General features: G+C 45.6%; 3 protein-coding genes and 1 long non-coding RNA gene across 6 annotated transcripts; 3 read left to right on the top strand and 1 right to left on the bottom strand.

Annotated features, from left to right (window-relative positions):
- The first annotated feature begins 6,521 nt into the window (after positions 1–6,521).
- LOC136486106 (protein DETOXIFICATION 21-like) lies at positions 6,522–10,736 on the top strand. Its single transcript, XM_066482892.1, has 8 exons — positions 6,522–7,017; positions 7,937–8,478; positions 8,600–8,686; positions 9,096–9,152; positions 9,240–9,478; positions 9,585–9,703; positions 9,792–9,878; positions 10,013–10,736. Exons 1-8 carry the CDS (start codon positions 6,661–6,663, stop codon positions 10,091–10,093), a joined length of 1,569 nt encoding a protein of 522 aa, XP_066338989.1. The 5' UTR covers positions 6,522–6,660; the 3' UTR covers positions 10,094–10,736.
- Positions 10,737–11,605: 869 nt separating this feature from the next.
- Positions 11,606–14,551, bottom strand: LOC136486108 (uncharacterized). 2 transcript variants are annotated; one of them, XM_066482894.1, is made up of 6 exons: positions 14,401–14,551; positions 12,786–13,289; positions 12,400–12,657; positions 12,197–12,329; positions 12,056–12,130; positions 11,606–11,981 (listed from the first exon to the last, which is right to left on the bottom strand). In XM_066482894.1, exons 3-6 carry the CDS (start codon positions 12,449–12,451, stop codon positions 11,864–11,866), a joined length of 378 nt encoding a protein of 125 aa, XP_066338991.1. In that variant the 5' UTR covers positions 12,452–12,657; positions 12,786–13,289; positions 14,401–14,551; the 3' UTR covers positions 11,606–11,863. The 2 variants fall into 2 exon arrangements, with proteins under 2 accessions (XP_066338991.1, XP_066338990.1); XM_066482893.1 differs by having other exon boundaries at positions 12,400–13,289.
- A 205-nt stretch (positions 14,552–14,756) lies between these two features.
- Positions 14,757–18,696, top strand: LOC136486105 (uncharacterized). Of its 2 annotated transcripts, none has more exons than XM_066482891.1 (7): positions 14,757–15,002; positions 15,135–15,279; positions 15,739–15,896; positions 16,233–16,317; positions 16,410–16,464; positions 16,703–18,077; positions 18,382–18,696. In XM_066482891.1, the coding sequence occupies exons 1-6, from the start codon at positions 14,890–14,892 to the stop codon at positions 18,004–18,006; spliced, it is 1,860 nt and encodes a 619-aa protein (XP_066338988.1). In that variant the 5' UTR covers positions 14,757–14,889; the 3' UTR covers positions 18,007–18,077; positions 18,382–18,696. The 2 variants fall into 2 exon arrangements, with proteins under 2 accessions (XP_066338988.1, XP_066338987.1); XM_066482890.1 differs by having other exon boundaries at positions 16,404–16,464.
- Positions 18,697–21,229: 2,533 nt separating this feature from the next.
- Positions 21,230–23,875, top strand: LOC136487523 (uncharacterized). Its single transcript, XR_010767294.1, has 3 exons — positions 21,230–21,645; positions 22,892–23,070; positions 23,723–23,875. It is a non-coding gene; the product is annotated as an uncharacterized lncRNA (long non-coding RNA).
- Positions 23,876–24,116: the final 241 nt, after the last annotated feature.

Raw genomic sequence — 24,116 nt, 5'->3', positions numbered from 1 at the left:
CGGGAAGGCCGGTGCACCCTCGTGAGCCCCCACTCCTCTCCACCGCCGTCCGCGCCGCCACCTCGTGTGGGTTAAAAACGCAGCCCGACCCCATCGTCGCCGTCGTCGTTGACTTCTTCTGCGGAGCCATCGCGCACCTTCACCTTCCCGTCATCTATGTCCCCGAATCCAACTCCAGTCCCAATCCCAACCCCAAGCAGCAGGAGGAACCCGAGGCCGACTGCCTGCTCCACCTCCACGTCGTCGTCACCAACTTCCTCCACAAGCCCCTCAAGCCATTCACCAGGTGCTTCAAGCCCAAGCGGTGGGGAGGCAAACACCCCCCGCCGCTCCACTGGGATCACAGCAATGGCGCCAACCCGCAGCAGCGGCTGGAGCTCCTTTTCAACTTGGGCTTTGCAAAGGTTGGGGCACCGCCGCCACAAGCAAGATGCCGAGACGCTGGAGTGCAGCGCCGTGCCGTTCGTGTGAGCCGTGTTCGGCGTTGTGGTCCTGGACGGATTTGGGCCACCTCGCCGGCGAGCCCCCAATCCCCTCCCTCTCCCTTGGCAAGCATGAGGCTCGTCCCCTGCTTCGATTCACGTCAGGCATCTCCCCTGCTCCGATTTCGCAGAGACGTGGCGCTCACCATGTGTATGGGGTAGGGTGTGTTTAGTTCGCGAAACGAAAATTTTTGGATGTCATATCGGATGTTTCGGGGACGTCGAAAGAGGTTTTTGGATACTAATAAAAAACTAACTACATAGCTCGTCTGGAAACTGCGAGACGAATTTATTAAGCATAATTAATCCATCATTAGTGCATGTTAGTACTGTAGCACTTATGGCTAATCATGAACTAATTAGTCTTAAAACATTCGTCTCGCGATTTCTAACCAAACTGTGCAATTAGTTTTTTTTCGTCTATATTTAATACTCCATGCATGTGCCGCAAGATTCGATGTGATAGTTTGAGGTGAAAATTTTTGGGAACTAAGGGCATGTTTAGTTCGCGAAAAATTTTGGGTTTGGCTACTGTAGTACTTTCGTTTGTATTTGGCAATTAGTGTTTAATTATAGACTCGCGATTTCTCACTCAACTATACAATTAGTTTTTTTTCGTCTATATTTAATGCTCCATACATGCGTCTAAAAATTCGATGTAACGAGAAAAACCAAAAAATTTTAGAACTAAACACGCCCTAAACCAGGCCCGAGATGGGCCGACGTTGGGTTTTGGTCCAAAATTATGCACGTGATTTGACGTTCTATTTAAAGGGCCTGTTCGCTGGTTGGGGCTGGTGCTGGTTTGGGCTGGCTGGTGCTGGTTTTTTGTGAGAGAAAAACACGGTTGGCTGGTTGGTTTGGGTTGGCTGAAACCAACAAGCGAACAGGCTGAAAATTTCCAGTATTAAAAAACTAGGTTCGATTTCCATTCAAAACCGACCTGAGGCTTGTTCGAACACTAGGCCTGTTTTCAGTGGAAATCAATCCATTCAAAATCGATCTAAATCGAACCTAGTGTGCGGCCGACTAACAACCGGGAATGCAAAAAAGCCTGTCACGCCGTCGTCACGGCTCACGTGATCCAGGCACCGCCGAGCGAGAACACCCACACACTTGTCATCAGAACAAACAGCCAGACATTAGCTGCCCAGTACCTGCGCAAAAAGAAGAGGTGACTCTATCAAAGCCCATCTAACCAACCAAACACAACTAGATGCTGATCAGGCTTAGATATGGAGTGATTGTTGCACGCATAAGGTTGTCCTGATCCTCGTCCCAACACCGCTCGGTGCATTTGACCGTGTTTGGATGCCTGCCTCGCATCTTTTCCCTCCTCCATCTCATTCACCTCCACCCCTCCATTCCGCGTGGCTCCGTCTTCTCGATTCTTACTTTCCTCGCGATATTGGACTGCGTGATGCACTCATGATATAGGGGCCCATGTGTCGTACACTCAAAACTCTCATCCATGCATGCAACAAAACAAAATCTCTTCTCGTAATGGACCAACAACAAAAACAATCAAACACGACTGAGTGCACGGTTTAAGCATGCATCTGGACTGGCTCTCTATCCGGCTCCCCGTCACCAAAGCAACCAATCACGCCCATAGTGTAGGCAACCAAGTCCATCTTGGGGCATGTTTAGATTGTAGGATTTTTACAGAATTTTTGTAGGGTGCCGTTCCTAAGGAAAGGAAGTACGTGGGTGCGTTTGGAACAAGGAAAGGAGATTTCCGTTCCGGAGGAAAGGAAACGAGCTACCTGCATTTCATAAGGAAAAAAACATCCGGTCAGAACCAATGGAAATCACGCTAGCGCTTATCACGGTTGCATGCGCTCTTCCTGCCTTATATAGTGAGAGCAGATAAGAAGATAAGAACGTCCAGAAGAGAGAATGGATGCACCCTGTTCGCTTAGATCGTTTTGTGGCTTATAAGTCGGCTGATGCTGTTTTGTTGTGAGAGAAAAATATTGTATCATAATTGATAAGCATGACTGATACGATCAAGCGAACAATATTTTTCCCTCACAATAAAACAGCTTCAGCCGGCTTATCAGCCGTCTGAAACTGTTTTATTGTGAAAGAAAAACATAGTAGATTCTAGCTGATAAACCGACTGATAAGTTCAAGCGAACATGCCAAGACTGCTAAAGCAAAAGATCGATGTAGTTAATGAATTAAATAATAATTAGATAGGCGAGACAACCTATGTGTCCTGAATAACCTATGTGTCCTGAATAACCACTGATAAACCGACTGAATAATAATTAGATATGCGCCAACCCGCAGCAGCGGCTGGAGCTCCTTCTCTGCATTGCGTTCGACGCCTTCGCCCACAACCATGCTAGAGGATGCTTGCAGGCAGAAAGGTAAAGAATTTGGTATGGCTACCCGACAGTTCGCGCAATTTGTGGTTCCTATAAAGATAATCGATGGGAAGAGGGCCGATTTCGATGGGTTCCTTTCCAACTTGGTAGGGCTAAAATCACTGTTGGCTGATTTGGTACGAGAGAAAAATATTGTTCGTTGGCTGAAAAAGTACGATTTATAAGTCAAGAGAACATAGTGAAGAAGATAAGAACGTCCAGAAGAGAGAATGGATGTAGTTAATGAATAGAGAGTACATCTGCTAAAGTAAAAGATCGATGTAGTTAATGAATTAAATAATAATTAGATATGCCAGACAACCTATGTGTCCTGAATAATCACTTTAGAATGCAACAATTGTTAGAACTAATTTATTGTTTAGGGACATGTGATGATTCAACCATATTCCTACGATCAAAACAGCTCAAGGTATCAATTCCTGTGTTTAAGAGTCCTGTAGTTTTTTACTTTTCACTCCACTCTATTCCTATGATTTTTTTTCATTCCTTCGTTTTTTTTCCATTCTTCGTTCCAAACAGTCCGGCAGGCTTAGGCTAAAAGGAAGCCAGGTAACCAAATATATCCGGCTTTTGCAGTTGCATGGCGCGTCGTGCAATTGTATGTGTACCGTGTACGTACGGCCAGGCGACGTTGTACATGCAGTGGGCAACGTACGGGGCTACTATAGGTCGCTAGCTGTCTTGGCTATGTACGTATACGCATACCTCGACGACCGGCGCCTCCGGGCGGCCAGTTGCACGCAGCAGACAAACTAACCGTACGTACGGCCACCATTCAGTTTCTCCCAGCTCCCTCTGCTAAATGTATTATAAAAAAGAACTATTTTATTTTATTATCAAACATTTTCTGTATAGCTCTATCAGTAAAGGTACTACTACTACTCATGGGAGCCGTGGGAAAATTAAAACTACATTCACATGCATCATGTGTGCTTGCATGAATATGGAATGCAAATAATGCATGTATACAACGTCTGCTGCTGCGTGTTGTAAAGCAGTATTATTTGCACATTGAATTCGGTCCTGCCCGACCGTCCATTGTCCGTTGCTTGCATTGTGGGCTACCTCTACCTGTGGCAGCAGCAACAGCAGGACAGCAGCATGGGCATTGCCTGTTGGCTTGGCTGAAGAGCCATGAGCGAAAGTATGGTCGAATGATTTAGGCCATGTTTAGTTCCCAAAAAATTTTGTACAGTACTCGTCAAATCGAATCTTACGGCACATGCATGGAGTATTAAATGTAGACGAAAAAAAAACTAATTGTACAGTTAGGTGAGAAATCGCGAGACGAAACTTTTGAACCTAATTAGTCCATAATTAGACACTAATTGCCAAATACAAACAAACGAGCTACAGTACCCAAAACCAAAAAATTTTGGCTTCTAAACGCGACCTTATTATGAAAAAAAAAATACTGTTTGTTGGTTGAAAAAATATGGTTTATAAACCAAACGCCGCAGAAGGCAGAAGGCCACATGAAGGCCGGGCTGATCACCTGATCGATTTGCAGTTGCAGGCCTGCTGCCTACTGTTCAGTGCCCCCACCGCTCCATTACTGGCTTACTGCTCGCCGCTGCCAGCCAGAGAGAGAGAGAGAGACGGCGCAAGCAGCTGCTGCCTTCCAACCATGGCCGCCGCGCCGGCTGGCTACCTTGCATTCCTTTCCTTCACGCTGGGTAAGGTAATAAGGTCGGCTGCAGACTGCAGTGTTGCAACTGCAGCCCGGGATGCAAGCTCCACCCGATCTCCACCTTTTTTTTCTCAAAGAAATTAATACTCATATATATATATTCGATTTCCACTTTTGCAGCTGTACGTGCTGGAAAAACGCTAGCCAGGAAAAGGAGAACCCAAGGCAGACGGTACTACGGGCGTGTTTGGCCTGGGCTTGCCTGCCAGGCAAGCGATCGCAACGATCGAAATCGAACGGCTGGGGACGCTGCCCGGTGTCTGAGCTGTCTCGGAGGCGGCATCTAAATATGCCCTACGTGCGTGGCCTCGTGGAGGCCACAGGATGGGGTGATGGTTGTCGAGCCATGCATCTAGCGCGACGAGTGCAGTGCACTAGTACCACACGAGACACGAGCATGTGCCCGTCGTACCCCTCCCTCCCAACGCAGCTGCTGCCACGCCTGCGAGGCACTCTCATCCTTGCCGGCCGGGCGTGAATGAACAAGAACAACGCGCGCATGCCACACCTACCTCTCCTTCGTCCTTGCTTAGGTCCCGCGCGCATGCCACACCTACCTTTGAAATTTTTGTATTTTTGTCCCTTTTAAAAACAATTTTTATAAAAAGACCTACATCAAAACGTTTTCTGAAAATAGACCATTTTTAGGCGTCTTAGAACATGACACCGAGGTATGGGGGTCGGCGTCGACTGACACGATGCCGAGGTATTGCCACGTCACGGACGACTGGGGTCGTCGGCGACACGGTGGCGCATGGGGTCCAAGACGTCGGCGTCGTGTCAGCAAACGCCAAGGGCCCAACCTCGGCGTGGCTGGACTGCGCGCCGAGCTATTGGCACCATCCGCGCGCGCGGCCCAGGCGGCCCAACAACGCACGGTGGCCCAGTAGCTCGGCGCGGGGTCACTTAACGCCGAGTCACAGATCTCGGCGCGGCCCGACTCAACGTCGAGGTCTGGTCCCTTTAGGCTGCGCCGAGGCCCCCTTCTTCTTCCTCCCTCCATTCTGAAACCGGAGGTAGTGCATGCCCGCTAGTGATGGAGACATGGCACTAGTGATGGAGACATGACATGTTCGTCTGCGGGTGCCGGGAGACCATTCAGAGCAGCAGAGGCGATGCTACCAGAGGTAGTGCATGCCCGCTGCCTAGCCTGTTGCGGGATTGCGGGAAACCGAGGTAACGTCTCGGCGCCATGACTCATGACACCGACCACTAAATTTAACCTAACACCCTGGTTTTACCGTGAGATGGATATATAAAATTTTGCCAAAATTTTATATATCCATCTCACGGTAAAACCAGGGTGTTAGATTAAATTTAGTGGTCGGCGCCATGACCTATATCTCCATCACTGGTGGAATGAAATCGATCGAGCTGCATGCATGCTTCTCCGAACCTCGGCGTTGAGTCGGGCCGCGCCGATGTTAGCGTCTCGGCGTCATCTGATCGCACGCCGAGCTATTGGGCCACGAAGCGTTGTTGGGCTGCCTGGACCGCGCGCCAATAGCTCGGCGTGACTCCCCACAGCGCCGAGGTTGGGCCTGTGGCGTTGGCTGACACGACACCGACGTAGTGGGCCCCATGCGCCACCGTGTCGCCGTCGACCGGGGTCGTTCGTGACGTGGCAAGACCTCGGCGTCGTGTCAGTCAACGCCGACCCTCATACCTCGGCGTCATGTCCTGAGACGCCTAAAAATGGTCTATTTTCAGCAAACGTTTTGACGTAGGTCTTTTTATAAAAAATATTTTCAAAAGAACCAAAATACAAAAATTTCACTCCCTACCTCTCCTTGGTCCTTGCTTAGCTCCCGTTCACTTGGCTGAAAAAAAAACAAATCAAAACACCTAATTTATTATGAGAAAAAAACACTATTCTAATTAAAAAAACAAATGATAAGAGAAGCAAACGAGGCCTAAACTGCAGTGCAGGAGTATATAATAATAACCAACGCTCGGCTCATCATCACGGCTAATCTTCTTCTCAGAGCTTATTAGAGCTAGCTTGTCGCACGCGCCCGTGTCACAGCATTATATCTCCTCCTCCTCCGCCTAAAGCACGAGCACGCAGGCCCCGGCGGCGAGTCGACGGTACGGTATGGAGGAGCAAAGTAGCGGTGCTGAGGCCACGGTGCCTCTGCTGGAGCCACGGGCGGCGGCGGAGCACCACCACAACGAAACAGGAGGAGGAGGAGGAGGCGTCGTGGTCGGCAAGGCGGACGAGGCGGAGCAGCAGCGGGAGGAGGCGGAGTGGTCGGCGCAGCCGCTGCGGCGGCGCGCGTGGGAGGAGAACAAGCGGCTGTGGGTGGTGGCGGGTCCCTCCATCTGCGCGCGCTTCGCCTCCTTCGGCGTCACCGTCATCAGCCAGGCCTTCATCGGCCACATCGGCGCCACCGAGCTCGCCGCCTACGCGCTCGTCTCCACCGTCCTCATGCGCTTCAGCAACGGCATCCTGGTAACTAATTATATATTACACCGTTCTTCTTGCTCACCTTCCAATCCATCCGACCATCCAGTTAGCAGTAGTAGTAGTAGTAGCGCCACCGCCACACCACAAGCTAGCTAGATCTGCAAATCTGATTTCATCTCCTGCTAAAACAATCTCAGCGTGCATCAACATACATATATAATTAAACTCTAATCTGATTTCATACACATGTATGTGTATGCCATTTTTCTAGGGGCAAATGTATAAATATTGGAGGGAGAAAATTAAACAACGACTTTTATTATTATTAATACTCTGCGACGAGTTTGGCACCAACTAACCATGCTGGGAATAAAGGAAGCGGAACAAACATTGCTGCATCTGTTCCTGGGGACATGTATGTCGCCCAAATGAGGAATTTCTTTCTTTTTGCACGTGCAATGCAGTAGAGAGACGTACGCTGAATCGATCCGTTCTTCCCTCGGCGGCGTCGCTGAAGAAACTGGCGAGGGGTTGACTGAATCGGGTACGTACCCGTCGTCGTCGTCATCGTCATCGGTGGTTGCCAAGTCATGGTCCATCTCGCCAAAGTCATGGTGGAACAGGCATGGACGACGTTTCGTCTCCAATGGCTTTTACTTGCGTTACCTGACTGTGACTTCCTTTCTTGCCGCTTCAAACACTACTTCCTTTTCCTACGTACCCAAGATGAACAATCTCCTCTGGTGTGCGGTGTGCAGCGCATCACCCTGGCATCATTGCTAACAAGGGGAAAAACATGTGAAAACATTATACATCAACAGCTGAGTGAAAACAGCATGACCTCAACAGGATATCTATCTGTATATGCCAACCAAATACAATTACCACTCTAGACTAGAAGCTTAATTAATCGACAGAGCATTTTCATGGATCTTACCGATGTAACGAACTAACCACATTGCAGCTGGGGATGGCGAGTGCGCTGGAGACGCTGTGTGGGCAGTCCTACGGCGCAAAGCAGTACCACATGCTGGGCATCTACCTGCAGCGGTCCTGGATCATCCTCTTCGCCTGCGCCATTGTCATGCTCCCGATCTACCTCTTCACGGCGCCGCTGCTCGTCGCGCTGGGCCAGGACCCGGACATCGCCGCGGTGGCCGGGACCATCTCGCTCTGGTACATCCCGGTCATGTTCTCCTACGTCTGGTCCTTCACGCTCCAGATGTACCTGCAGGCGCAGAGCAAGAACGTCATCATCACCTACCTGGCATTGCTCAACCTCGGCCTCCACCTCCTCCTGTCATGGCTCATGACCGTCAAGTTCCAGCTCGGCCTGGCGGGGGTCATGGGATCCATGGTCATCGCCATGTGGATCCCCGTGTTCGGCCAGCTTGCCTTCGTCTTCTTCGGTGGCTGCCCTCACACGTGGACCGGGTTCTCCTCGGCCGCGTTTGCTGACCTCGGTGCCATCATCAAGCTCTCGCTATCTTCTGGTGTCATGCTCTGGTAAGCAGCATGTACATTTTTCAGGGATACTAACAGTATCATATATAGCTTTTTTATCGATCTTATCAAGGTTTTGATACACCTGTAACACATATTCGTTGCTCTACTTTTCCCTTTACAGTTTGGAATTGTGGTACAACACCATATTGGTGCTGCTCACAGGGTACATGAAGGATGCAGAGGTTGCACTCGACGCCCTTTCAATATGGTAATAATATGCATTACTCTACACTTCACTAATTAGTAGCTTGCTATTCACACTTCTTCAGTACACTTTTTGTCCTCCCACTCATAATTGGCTGCCATGCTACTCCCATCCTGTTTGGATCTCGTCTCATTAGATCTTAGAATCATCTCACCAGATCTTGGAATATAGCTTCCATAATTCAGTTTGGGATCCAAACAATTCAACTTTTGTTCTATAGTCTTTACCATCTATAAGTTGGCTCTCTCTAGCTTTGATCAGCTTGTGCCCGTTGAAAGCTCTAGCTGATCCGAACGGGACCAGCTTTTGCTCCAGATTTTAAAATCCACAGGCCAAAGGTTTTTGCAAGTTGAAACCCAGTGTGGATCCAACAGGCCCTAAACAGTGTGATAACTATTTGTGAAATGTGCAGCCTCAACATCAACGGTTGGGAGATGATGATTTCTTTCGGGTTTTTGGCTGCAACAGGGTAAATAACTTTATCTTTACCATTTTTTTATTCAGTAATATAATATCTACTTTCAATGGTTTTGATATGAATGCAATATATCTTCAGAGTGCGAGTGGCAAATGAGCTTGGAGCTGGAAGTGCAAGAAGGGCAAAGTTTGCCATTTACAATGTGGTCATCACCTCTTTCTCGATCGGATTTGTGTTGTTTGTGCTCTTCCTTCTCTTCCGTGGAGGCCTTGCCTACATATTTACTGATAGTCAAGCGGTAGCTGAGGCAGTTGCCGACCTTTCACCTCTGCTAGCCTTCTCCATATTGTTGAACAGTGTTCAGCCAGTGCTATCAGGTATCCTTCTCCTAAGACCTACTGAATGATAGAGGTCGCTACAATGTGCTACCACCACCTTGTTTTATTGACACTAAAATGACCATTGTCGTCATCAAATCTATAGGCGTTGCTGTCGGCGCTGGCTGGCAAAGCGTAGTCGCCTATGTCAACGTCACTTCGTATTACCTGATTGGCATCCCTCTTGGAGCAGTCCTGGGCTATGTGGTGGGATTTCAAGTGAAGGTGATATACAGAGTTCGGTGTTTACCATTGTGGAACTCTAGAAAAATGTTGGCTTTAAATCCTTACTCTCCTTGGTTGTTCATCGTAGGGCATTTGGATTGGCATGCTGCTCGGAACACTAGTCCAAACTATTGTGCTTCTGTTCATAACATTAAAGACCGACTGGGATAAACAGGTTTACCTCGACTCACTGTTTCCTCAGTATTGCAACTAACTAACTAACAATGTTATCTGCAGCCTTCAAACAATAGCTAAAAGGTAGTACACAACATGTTGAATCACCTCTAACAATTAACCCCTTATCTGCAGGTGGCGGTTGCTCAAGAGAGACTGAAGAGATGGTACATGGAAGAGAACAGAAGACTTCAGGGGTTGAGGGGAAACTCTTAAACCACCCCTCAGGCCAGCCCCAGCTCCATCTCTGCAGGCCGTTAAAGTATCTGCTCGGCATCCGAGGCCCTTTGGGCAGAAACACGTATCTCTAATTTTCCATTCACCGTCTCACAAGAACGAAATGAGGGAGCTCTTAGGTAGCCTATCCAGAATCGCTCCTCAATCCCAGGCCGAGCAGCGGAAGTGGTTGTCAGCAGCAGCAGAACAGACATTATTGTTTGGTAGCGGCATGGCGGATTTGCTCGCAGCCTCTGTTGGGTTAGTGCAGAGTTTGGCTTAGGTTTTGGGCAGTATGGTAATGCCATCGTCATCAGAGCAGCGGTTGTGGCGTGTTGGGGATGTAGTAATTTGTAACAGATTTGATTCAATACGTTTGCATACAAATAATCATCTGGGCATGTGTTGCATACAAATAAATAATCATCTGAGGGGTGTGTTGCACACACAAATAATCATCTGGGCATGTGGTGGTGTGTGTCCTGTTGAGGTCTCTCTGTCTTGTTTATCTAATTCTACTATTCTAGTAGTATCTTGTTGATTGAAATCCTAATTGTTACGGCTACTGTGCTTTTGCAATCTGGGAACTCGAGTGATGTTTTCGAGCGAAACCGGATCGGTTTCCTGCGTAGTTTGGGGAACTAGCAAGTGCGCGATTCAACACGAGGCAGAATGAGCAAGCAAAATCGAATGCGGGATCGGAGGACATGAGAGGGGGAGCCGGGGAGGACGAACCGAGGTGAATTGGACTCTGTAGGTGAATGATGGGCGGGGGCGGGGCGGCTCCCGTCAACCGTCATGGTGGCGTGGCCTACAGGCCGGCATCCGCTTCGCCGGAGCGCCGCCTCTGCTCTCCCCTCCTCGATTCCACCCGCGGCCGGGCTGCAGATCGAGGCTTGGCCGCCGGTGTCCGTCTAGGGCTCAGCGGATCGTCGATCTCCTGAAACTGACGCTCCAGAGCTGGGTGAATGACAGGTAGGGCCCGCACGCCAGAGAGGCAAGCCGTGCTGGGCCAGCCCTGAAGGGTCTGACCGGTGGGCCCCGCCCATCCCATGTCCGTTGCCCGTGGGCCGTGGAGACTGGGGAGTGGGGAGTGGGGAGAGACGGAGGCTCCATCCATTTGAATTGAGAAAATTGAATATTTGACACATAATCTGCGCGCCCGTGAATATTTGACATCCAATTCGTACGTCGTTGAAAATTTAACACTCTCGATGCGAATTCGTTGAAAACAGATGTTTTCTCATTCTTTTCTTCATTCAATATTTTTTCTATTCTCTTTTGGCTTTCAAGGCCAGGCTAAATGACCCAAGTACCCTTGTCCTTTTATCCATCCATTTTTTCCCTCCCTTGGTGCTCATGCTTCAGACGGCAACACACAACGTACATACATACTCTGAATCAAAAGACAGTGGAAATTAAACAAGCACAAGTTCGCCTCATGTGGTGCCACATACTATCATTTCACGTTCAGACTTCAGAAACATGCCACTGAGGATCAAATAATTCAGAGCCAAGGTTGTGTTACTCCTTCACGGTTCCACAAGTACATGTACATCTGGCGTTGCCGGAGGGCACGTGGCTCTCCATTGCCCATAGATGCATCATGCATACATTACACCCAAACAGATGCCACAGTACCACATACATTACAAGGTTTCTTAGGAATTTAAGAGGTTCACAGTTTAACATAGGTAGAGGTATCATCTAGGTGCACATGTCCCTGGGAATTTAGAATTACAAAAGATATGACAATATTCTTGGATTGTCTCATGCGGCATAAATTTTTCTCTTCCTTGGAGTCAGCTTTTTGTTGATAGCTCTCTTTGTTGGAGACTTCTTTGGCCTAGTTGGGGTAGTCATAGGATCTGTTGCTCCACCAATTTGACTGAAAAAACTTAAAGTCTTAGGCAAGATGAACGAGCTGCAAAATTTGTCCTTCATTTGAACAAGGATTTTTACCTTCTTGTAACAGGTCCTGGGTTAATATTGACGTGACTTGTCTCTCCCATATTCTCCATGGTTAATTGCAGTTGGCTAAAAAAGAGTAAATGTTCAGTTTGGAAACGGAAAGAATAAAATGTACAGATTCAACTATTGTACCTTCTTGTAACTGGCATGGGAGTTGAACTTTCCTGCGCATCAACCTTTTTGCCTTTTAGGTGTACCAGTAGTTGCATCTCCTTTGTTGGAGGCAACTGGATTACAAGGCCTCCCTTGCTTGGCATGACTCTTCCTGTAAAATTAAAAGGGTTGAGATTAAGAAATCTATTTCACTCAAATAGCAGAAAAATAGATTTTTGTACCTCTTTTTAGTTCCAGTAAGCGGGCACTTTGGGGATCCAGTTCTATGCCCATAAGCAAAGCAAGTCTTGCATTGTACCTGCCACTTGCCTTTGGTCCTTTTCTTGTTTCCCTTATCTTCCATGCAACCAGGAATTCTAAGCTTCCTTAGTCTCCCTACTGGCAATTTAGATAGAGGTGGCAGCACCCTAAAACCAAGATTCACTTTTGCCCACTGAGTTTTGTCCGGCAATGGTTTAATGACACCACCATAGGCAATCCTAAAATGATAAACTGAATAGTAAGTATGCATGTAATCTTGCATCTTAGGATTTCGACATGTAGTAATGAGTGCTAATGCATGTGGGCATGGTTTCCCCGAGACTTGCCACTCCCTGCACGTGCATACATGATTTGTAAGATTAACCACGTGTCTTATGATCTTGTGCTTCTGAGTGATCTCTGTCACCTCTGCATCATTTCTTCCACCTTCTTTGACATGTAGGTGACCCAATTGCCTACTCATTGCATAGAGTTGGCGAACTACAATAGGGAGCATTACATGACCTTCTAATTTTTCACCAATTCTTCTCCTTTTTGCATACAACTCCATGAACTTAGACCGAAGAGTGTCTGCAAGATCAGCTATGGGAAGGTCCTTGCTCTCCTTCACCTAATTGTTCCAAGACTCTGCAATGTGTTCAGCTGCCTTCTTCCTACCGAGGCACACTGTATGATATCCAATTGAGACCTGATACTTGTCCTCCAACTCTTTTTGTAATTTCTTGGGACCCATGTTTGGGTCCTTCTTTAGAAAAGGGATTGCCTTCTCTGCTACCCAATGGTAGGTTGCCATCTTTGTCCTCACCCTCCTAGTGGATGGACAAAAATGTTCTTCCTTATTCAAAGTAACCTGCCAATCAAAATAGCATATATTAGTAAAATTAAAAATATAGTTAAGTTTGTCATATCAATAATTTTAGTTAAAAGTCCAATCAGAAAATCACAAAAAGTTAGCAAAGTATAGCCTGACATGCTTTTTATCACTCATCAACCTTGCTACAATAGCCCATGGACAGCCCTCGGCTTTGCAGTAGCCCCTGAATAATGTTGTACATGATTTTTCTGTTCCAAGATCAAATTGACCCATTATAGCATGTTGTCTCACAGCTGATCTGAACTCATTCATACTAGCATATATGGTTCCAACTTCTATTGGAGGGTTTTTCTTGTCATAAAAAATAGAATCTTCACCAGGAATACAATCATCAACAGGCAACTCAGCACCCTCTAGGTCCATAGGCCCAGCATTAGTTTCATTTTCAGCATCAAAGCTAGCTTTCTTTGCTCTCTCATCCTCTGCTCTAAGACCAAGAAATTCATACATTGCATCTTCACTCATCAAAGGAACTGTGCTACCAATCTTATCTTCTGTAAGTGGAATTATCTCTAAATTATCCCAATCAATTCCATGTTCAATAGCAGGCTCAAAGCTTGATTGCACTGGTGCACTATTATTATCATTAACCACATTGCTCAAGATTTCTGTTGCTTTTGAAACAACTGAGGTTGCAACCAATTCTACAGGTTTCTCTTTCACATCAACATATAGAAACATCTTCTTATCGATCAGTCTTTCGGAGAAGGCAACAAACAAATCATTATCATCCACTATTTTCCTTTTCCCACCTTTGCTCATATCAAATTCAGATATTACAGGATGCTGGTTGCTTCCCCACTTGGCCCTAATTGTCAGGTCTTTTTCTAAGTTCTGCAAATTATAATAGCGATAGTCCACCACCCATTCATCATATTTGCGTTGAACATCAACTGAGTTAGCATTATCTAGTTTTGCTGTGAAAGGTGAAACCTGAACACATAGTTTAAATGCCCCATCCGGATCGACCCTACCGAGTTGAAAAAAAGAGAGAGAACATAACCATGAGCATCAGCCATGCTTCTCCCCCAAATCCAAAAAAGCAACCTTGGAGAGGACAGGGGAGGGATAGGGTCTGCGTTCTTACCCTGGGGGACCTCGAAGGGGATCATAGCCGGCCTGATCCGGCCACCCAAAGCTCCTCCTGCAGTCCGAGGACCAAACCCTAGCAGCTTCTGTTCACTCGTGAGAGAGAGGAGGCAATGAGAGAAAGAGAGAAACTGGAGAGAGAGAGAGAGAGGGAAGGAATGCAATGCTTCTCATCCAGCAGATACGTTCCATAAAGAGATAAGGCTAATGGGTACTTTGGTCATTCAACCTTGCCTTGGAAGCCAAAAGAAAATAGAAAAAATGTTGAATGGAAAAAAGAAGGAGAAAACATCTGCTTTCAACGAATTCGTATCCAGAGTGTTAAATTTTCAACGACGTGCGAATTGGATGTCAAATGTTCACATGCGCGCAGATTGGGTGTCAAATATTCAATTTTCTCATTTGAATTGGGGAGGGGGAGGCGGCGGCACAGCCAGAGCCAGGCAACATCCGCCGCTCGATCGAGTCCACCAATCGGAGCGGTGCCATGGCCGCCGCCGCCGCGGAGCAGGAGCAGGAGAAGGAGAAGGAGCTCCTCTCGTCGGTGGTGGACGACATCCGCTCCTACTCCGGGTCCGACCCCCTCCGCCCGTGGCTCCGGTACGGCGCCGCCGCCCGCCGCTCCCTCCCTCCCTCCCTCTCGTCTCCCTGAAGCTCCGTCCCTGTGTTTTGCGCGCCGATGACGGATCGACTGACGATCCCCTTCTCCTCCGCCGTTGATTTGCTTTCTAGGGGGATGCGGAAGATGGAGCGGGCGCTGCCGCCGGCCACGCTGCGGGAGAAGCTGCCCAGGTTCCTGCAGAAGTGCGCCCAGGAGTTCCAGGGCGACGCGCGCTACCGCGACGACCCGCGATACCTCCGCGTCTGGATCCAGCTGGTCAATGCTCCTCTCCCCATGCGCTTCAATGTTCATTGTGGCAGCGTCATCGGTTCAGGGCTTTGGGGGCTTTCACTTTTCGGAGTGGCCTGAATCTGCACTGGTTCAGTTGACATGTTGGGGGCGGTTCAGAGTTGCCTCCTGATTCTGCACTGGCTCAGTGGACATTTATTTCTGTCTGATGTACGGATTCCACAGCACAGCACAGCACAGCTTTTCGTTTGCACACAGTGTATATTGCGCCATTATCACGCCGGGAATGCTGTCATGAAAACTCTCGGCAATACCGCAATAGGCTCACTGCAACTTTTCCTCTAGACTAGATTGTGCCATAGTGCCAGTGGAACAAGACACGTGCTCTTGAGGAAATGGCTCAACCATATATACCGTGCTCCATTTGGCTTTGAACCCCATGTTATAAGACATTGTCTTACTGGGTTTAATTTATTAACCATGCAGATGGACTATGTGACGGATGCGAAACCATTGCTCAAGAAGATGGAGCGGAATGGAATAGGCCTCAAGAGAGCTTCATTTTATATGGCTTATGCTCTGTATTATGAGAAGCACAAGAGGATCAATGACGCAGAGAAGATGTATCGTTTGGGAATCCAGAAGTAAACCTTTTACCCTCATTTTTTTTTGATACCATCTCCTTTTACTACAATTGTTATGTTATTGTGTGAGCAAAACTCACATTAGCTGAATCTTGCATGTACTTTCATCATCTGGAACTACTGTGAATAAGTTAGTAGTTATTATTTTAAAAAACAACTTAGTCTCTTTCCCTGGATATTATCATTTTTCTGAGATACACTATGTAGCCTCATGGCCAACCTGACAATTGAGAAAAATTAAGGCAGAAGGATTGCTAATGCTCCATGTTAAAAAATAGATCTCAGTACATAGTGCCTTTAAGAATAAAGCTGGTTACTTACTCAAGCGATTAATAGCCTTGCAGAGCCTATTGGAGAGTTGCAAAAGGCACATGAACAGTTTCTTCTTCGCATAGAATCATACAAGAGGAGGAAAGATAAAGTATACTACTTAATTATCTATTACAACAGTTTATATCATGGTCAGTGTTGGGTTTGTTGACCTCCTTTTTTATTTGTGCACTTTAGCTGCAGGAAAGAATGCCTAGGAAAGCTGAGTCAAGTGCTACACTGATGAACCAAGTTGAAGGTAGGCCTGTGAAAAAAGGGTATACAAATCATTTCCTGGTGTAACCATATATTGTCTTTGTCACTTTTCTCTCTATTAAAAGCTTATTATTCAATCTTCCACAAAATGAAGAAACAAAATCCTTCTTGTGGTTCCTTATCTCAAACCTTTCTTTTCTCAACACATTTTCTAATTTAATTGAAGCATAATATAGATGTTGATCTGTTTGTTACCGTACTTACTTTCAAATATGTTGCAGGTGAAAGCAGAAACTGTAAAGAACTGAAATCCAATACAATGCAAAAGTCAAGAAGCGGTTCCAATCCCTCAGTAGGTTGTTATCCTCCATTAGGGCCTGCTAAAGTGGGTATACTATGCAGAGGCAACTCAGGAGCTAAAAAGAATTTGCCCCGTTGTAATAGTGATGATACTGTAGTTGTACGGTTTGTAGGCTCTGCATTGGTTGGGAAGTCAGAAACTGAAGATGCCTGCCATCATGGCTTAGTTGAACCAACTATAAACACTAAGGAGGCTATGGATGCCATCAATAGCATGTTTTTTGAGCCAGTGGAACCTGAGACAATGCTCAAGAGACGATCAAAACCTAAGAAACCAAATTATGATCAGCAGGCAAGTGCATTTGGTATCTTTGTTGATGAAGATGAACCTAAAGGTAATCCAAATGTGCTTCACAACAACAGCATGAAGCAAGACCATCTGAAATTCAGTCAGCAAACAGGAGGGTTTGCGATCTTTGTTGATGAGGATAGTCCTGATGGCAACGACCAAAATGTGAGGCAAAACAAGAACTCTAATAAGGAAAACGTGAAGTTGAATCAGGAAACAAGCGCGTTTGAAATCTTTGTTGATGAAAATGAGGCTAATGGCAATGTCCAGAATGCCACATGCCACAGGAAGAATAGGTCTCCTCCAAGACCATTATGTGATTCATCTAAGAATCGAGGCGAAAGTGACTTCCAGAAGCCATTTGTTGGAGGATTTGCAATACTGCCAGATGATGAAGAAGAACAATGTGAGAAAAGTGATGACGGTATGAAGATGAATTCTAGAACCGTGCAGCCTACTAATGATAATAATACTTTGCTCTGTCCAGTTCGAGATGATTCAGGAACAAGATATCATGAAGGTTCTCATCCTGTGAGTTCTGGGCTTGGAGAAGACACTGTCATTCATAGATTTGTTGGATCCACTATTGATGATGAGCCTAAGGTGGAAAATGCATGCCACCATGGGTTAGTCGATCCAACTGTCAATCTAAAGGAGGCTATGGATGATATAAATAATATGTTTGGGAGACCACTGAACTTCAAGGGTGACAGAACAAAGCGGAAAGCCAATGCACTGTCAGATAGAAAAACAGCTCCAGCTTCTGGTTTCTCCATATTAGCTGATGATGACCTAAAAGATAACCCTACCAGCAAAGCCGATCAGAAGAATTCTTGCAAATTTGATGCTGAGGATGGTCTATTTGAGCCCACAATCACCACCCGTGATGTCATGGCAGAGATCAATGATATGTTTGGAATGCCACTGGACTTCTAATATTAGAGGGAACTGAATAACTCATGCATTTTCCCCCTTACCTTTTCACTTTTCCCTTGTGAAATATGCAGGTGAGCATTTTCTTAAGTTTTTGTTGGAATGTTTACAGTTCATGTCTATTACCCCTGCAAACCTAGAAAATATTGTTTTGTCAGTGGGAAATCCAAACATAAAGATAGCATTCAATTGGTGACTGCTGTCAATCAACATTTATCGTAGCGGGGGCTCGGAAATGGACATTAGCTTCACATGAATCTATTGATGCCCTGAGTTTTGCTCTGCTTGAAAAATGCTTCTCACTTTTGTCTCTAGATCCCTCCCAACCTGATTTTGCTTATGACCGACTCGAAAAGTTCATTGGTTCTCTTGGTGCAGGGGGAGATATGCACCAGTTGTTTCAATGTCAGGAGAGCTCGCTACATGGGTAATTCAGGGCGAAGAAACTGGCAACGATTGCGCTGCTGCAGGAGCTTGGACCTGTTGCTGGTACAAATTCATCGGCATGGTCTTATCCATCCAGAGAAGGGAATGATTAGCATCCCAACCTCATTAGCACCAACCAATTGATCGCTGGTGTGGTATCATATATTGCTGTCATTGGCTGAAATGTTGGCTCAAGACTTCATTTTCCAGTTCAAAGTGTTGAGACTATTACTATTTTATAAAATTTTTAGCAAGAGTTGGTGTGCTGTTCTGCCTCTCTGATGTTATGCTTTTTCTAGATTGCGCATGTACCTGCTTGTGATAATCGTATGCTTTCTTCAACAACAACAACAACAACAAAGCCTTTAAGTCCCAAGCAAGTTGGGTAGGATAGAGTTGAAACCCAGCAGAAGCAATCAAGATTCAGACACGTGAATAGCTGTCTTTCAAGCACTCCTATCTAAGGCTAAGCCTTTGGGTATATTCCATCCTTTCAAGTCTTCTTTTATTGCCTCTACCCAAGTCAACGTCGGTCTTCCTCTGCCTCTCTTCACGTTACTATCCTGGCTTAGGATTCCACTACGCACCGGTGCCTCTAGAGGTCTTCGTTGGACATGTCCAAACCATCTCAACCGGTGTTGGACAAGCTTTTCTTCAATTGGTGCTACCCCTAATCTATCACGTATATCATCGTTCCGAACTCGATCCCTTCTTCTATGACCGCAAATCCAACGCAACATACGTATTTCCGCGACACTTATCTGTTGAACATGTCGTCTTTTCGTAGGCCAACATTCTGCACCATACAACATAGCAGGTCTAATCGCCGTCCTATAAAACTTACCTTTTAGCTTCTGTGGTACCCTTTTGTCACATAGGACACCAGATGCTTGCCGCCACTTCATCCACCCTGCTTTGATTCTATGGTTAACATTTTCATCAATATCCCCGTCTTTCTGTAGCAGTAATCCTAGATATCGAAATGTATCCTTCCTAGGTACTACTTGAACTTCCAAACTAATATCTTCCTCCTCCCGAGTAGTAGTGTCGAAGTCACATCTCATATACTCAGTTTTAGTTCTACTGAGTCTAAAACCTTTGGACTCCAAAGTCTCCTACCATAACTCTAGTTTCTGATTCATTCTTGTCCGGCTTTCATCAACTAGCACTACATCGTCTGCGAAAAACATACACCAAGGGGCCTTGGTGTTCCCTTATATGTCCCTTGTGACCTCATCCATCACTAAGGCAAACAAATAAGAGCTCAAAAGCTGACCCTTGATGTAGTCCTATCCTAATCGGGAAATCATCCGTGTCTCCATCACTTGTTCGAACTCTAGTTACAACATTGTTGTACATGTCCTTAATGAGCCCAACGTACTTCATTGGGACTTTATATTTGTCCAAAGCCCACCACATAACGTTCCTTGATATTTATTATAAGCCTTCTTCAAATCAATAAAAACCATGTGTAGTTCCTTCTTCTTCTCCCTATACCACTCCATAACTTGTCTTATTAAGAAAATGGCTTCCATGGTTGACCTTCCGGGCATGAAACCAAATTGGTTCATAGACCCGCGTTATTGCTCTCAAGCAATGCTCAATAACTCTCTCATATAGCTTCATAGTATGACTCATCAACTTAATTCCTCGGTAATCAGTACAACTTTGAATATCCCATTTATTCTTGTTGATCGGTACCAATATACTTCTCCTCCACTCATCAGGCATCTTGTTCGATCGAAAAATACGGTTGAACAGCTTGGTTAGCCATACTATAGCTATGTCCTCGAGGCATCTCCACACCTCGATTGGGATACCATCCGGTCCCATCGCCTTACCTCCTTTCATCCTTTTCAGCGCCTCTCTGATCTCAGATTTTTGGATTCTCCGCACAAAGCGTCTATTGGTGTCATCAAAAGAGTCATCCAACTGAAAGGTTGTGTCCGTATTCTCACCGTTGAACAATTTGTCAAAATACTCTTGCCATCGATGTCGGATCTTATCTTCCTTCACCAAGAGATTCTCCCTTTCTTCCTTAATGCACTTAACTTGGTTGAAATCTCCTGTCTTTCTCTCACGAACCCTAGTCATCCTATAAATGTTCTTCTCTCCTTTCTTCGTACTCAAATGTTGGTAAAGATCCTCGTACGCTCTACCATTTGCCACACTTACAGCTCGCTTTGCAGTCTTCTTTGCCACCTTGTACTTATCTATGTTGTCCATACTCCTGTTATGGTACAAGTGTATATAGCATTCTTTCTTCTCCTTAATAGTCATTTGGACTTCCTCGTTTCACCACCAAGCATCTTTAGCCTCGCCTCCACTTTCTTTGGTTACTCCACACACCTCTGAGGTCACCTTCCAAATGTTGGTTGTCATCTTCTCCCACGTGTTGTTTATGTCGTCTTCCTCCTTCCAAGAACCCTATTTGATAACCATTTCTCTGAATACCTCTGACGTCTCCCCTTTCAATTTCCATCACTTTATTCTTTCAATCTTAGCTTGTTTATCCCTACGGGCACGCACCTGAAAATGAAAGTCTGTCACCAAAAACTTATGTTGAAAAACAACACACTCTTCTGATATCACCTTGCAACCCGTCTGTCCTTTCGATTGTCTATAATCGTTATAATGTTTCAGCGTGATGACCGATGAAGCAACGGTCTAACTTCGCACGGAAATTGAAAATTTTGCAGATGTTGAGATAGAAAAACATGAGAGATTATCTTTGATAATACTAAAAGCCAATTTGCCATCAGATAAGTCACAAACAGTATTATATGTACAAGTTAAACAGGCGTGCTTGGCGAATGAAGATATCCCCTCCACGGGGAGCCGGCGTGCCGTCCTCCCTCGCCAAGCGCAGCCCTCCAGCGTCTCCTCGACGCCGTTGACTGCCGGACTCGTCGCCACCGGGGCGATGGCGTCGGACTCGGGCTCCGCCAACGACAGCGTCGCGCCGTCCAGCCTCTCGTAGGCGCCGCCGGGGAGGGCGACCACGATGCACCAGGGCTGCTGCTGCTGGCCATCGGGGCCCGCGGCTTACAAGACGAGGGATTGCCCCTGGCGGTGGAGGAACGTGACAGCCGCATACGTGGCGAGGTTGCTAACATTGGCCGGCCCCGGCGCCGCCACAGGTCGCCATCCCGTCTGCTCCATCTGTGGGACCTGCGGCCTGGAAGGGAGTTCACTGGAGCTCGGGAGTGTTACCTGGTGAGTCTCATCTCAACCGCACGTTTTTTACCCAACGTTTACAAATTGCTTAAGATTTTCGCCTTTTGTGATAACAAATTACCCAAATTTTGTGAACTTGAATTTAAAATATTGATCTTGGAACAAACAATCAAATCAACTGCAACCCACAATTCTAGGATCATAAATCTTTAACCAACGTGGTCACTTGTTTGCAATTCCTGGCTTTGGCGAATGCTGAATAGGAGGACATGAACATGGGCAATCATCGTTGTATGTAGTACATATGTAAGTAAAATGGTGGTCTCGAGGAATCGGGACCTCAGTGCCTCGTCGTTTTGTTGTAGGATAAAGACAAGGAAAACGAAATCAAAACAGTGGAGTAAAGTAACATCTGAAAAGGGCCATCGATGATGATGTTATGTGTTGACAGCGAGATTGTATCTTTCTCTCCCTATTGAAAAGAACTTGCGGTTTCTCAATTATCAGATTGATAATAAGTATACCAACTAACAAAAGTTGGAATGAATAGTCATTTCCAACATAAGTTACAAAATCAAATAACTTCTCTTCAAGAAACAACGCATCAACTACAGTGAGTTGGCCCAGGCATAGTAATGTTCATGTAGGCAAATCCTGTCAGTTGTCACCCCATCCCCATGAAAATTTGATGAAGGGAGATGATCCAGAAAGTACAGCTCTTCAACTATACAACCTACCTCAAGGCTATAATGGTCTCCAAATGCCTGTGCCGACTAGGACTGTTTGCTGCAAGACATATGCTTTTTTTTTAACGCAGTTTCCGACATATGCTTCAGTTAATCTTCAAACATTTCAAAATCGTACTTGAGTGTTGCAAAATAAAGCAGTTTAACTGGTTACTGACTGTTACTATGGTGTGCATTACTGCATCTGCATTGCTAACATGACCATGCTTACCAAGAAGAAGACTAGTGTCCCATCATGTCAGCGTCATCAATCAACCTATAGAAATGGCACCTACCATGTCCTCTTTCCCTTAAAAAGGAAAAAAAGTGTGCCTGCCGACTCTTATGGATCACTAATCCACTAGCACTGCGCGGACATACCATTCTCTCACTTCCTATACTGAAAACAGTGAGACAGGCAACCTGACAAGAAGGACATAGCTAGAGAAGTAGAGAGAAGCACACAAACTAATAAATTATAAATAAAGCATTACTATGTTATTCCATTAGAAAGCTTAAACCGCTCACTCACAATGAGCACCACACCCTCAATGTCGCAGAATCTTGCTCAGACGGCAGAAACAGGTAAGGATGAAACACACGGTCACCACATTGAGACTGGCATATGTGTTCGTTCAGTGCCATCTACAGGCATGCAGATGCAACCCCTGCGCTTTCTTCAGTATTGTGCTTCATGCAACCGCACACTTGGCCCAGAGGTTGACATCTACATTTACAAGTATGTTTCTTGGCTTTGCCTTGGTACCTAGCTAGATATTTATCGATAAAGTTATAGTTTTTTTCCCTGATTTCTGGTTGTTATGCTCAGTTTTGTACCTTTAATCAAGTTAGCTTTTGATCTGTGATTGCTACATGTTGGTTCTTATATTTTGTGATGTCTATTCATGCAATGAGGTTTAATCAAGTTACTTTTGATCAGAACATGTGTTGATTCTTAATTTTTGACATGTTCTATTCATGCAAGGAGGTTTATTCAGGTTACTTTTCATAAGAAAGAATTCTATTCGTTTTATATATTGTTCAATCTTCTACTACTACCAGTCTCCGTAAGAAATGCTACTCCACTTAGGTATCAATCCATTTCAAATTGTAAGTCGTTTTAGGTTTGTCCTAAGTCAAACTTGTCTAACTTTGACCAAGTTTATAGAAAATATATTAACATCTACAATATCAAATAAAAGTATCATCAGGACATATTTCATGGTGTATCTAACAAAACTAGTGTGATGTTGTAAATATTTGTGTATTTTTTCTCTATAAACTTGGTTAAAGCTAGAGAAGTTTGACAACGGAGGGGTACTTCTATTTTTCCTCAGCCTTGGAGTTGGAGATTTTGCTCCTTCCTTCTGTTTGATTACTTGATGCTGCAGGGGAGAAAGCGCTTTCTGCAGTACTGAATGCCGAGAAAAAGGAATGAAGATCGACCACGCTCGAAGGAAACGTCGGTCTTAAAATTGTGCATCGATATCAACAATTAAGTGATTTGAATATGTCAGAGGAAGTACAATATCATACTCCATATATAGCTGTTTATGCAACTATTTATGGACTATGTCGACCTTGTGAAATGAAATTGCCAGTTTTATGTTAAATGGAATTACAATTGATGTGTTTCTTGAGTCAGCATGAGTTTCGCAACGTGGAATATAACAAACCAACCGATATGTAGTATTTGAGCATTACAGTAGCAGCAATTGGTGAACACTGAAGAGCTCAATGATCTGGTACCAAATGAAAGCCTTTCATGCTTCTATAGATTTACAT

Source organism: Miscanthus floridulus, chromosome 10, assembly GCF_019320115.1.
Source record: "Miscanthus floridulus cultivar M001 chromosome 10, ASM1932011v1, whole genome shotgun sequence".
Classification (NCBI taxonomy): domain Eukaryota; kingdom Viridiplantae; phylum Streptophyta; class Magnoliopsida; order Poales; family Poaceae; genus Miscanthus; species Miscanthus floridulus.
Note: the sequence above shows the minus strand (reverse complement) of the source record. Positions and strands in the feature narration are given on the sequence as shown.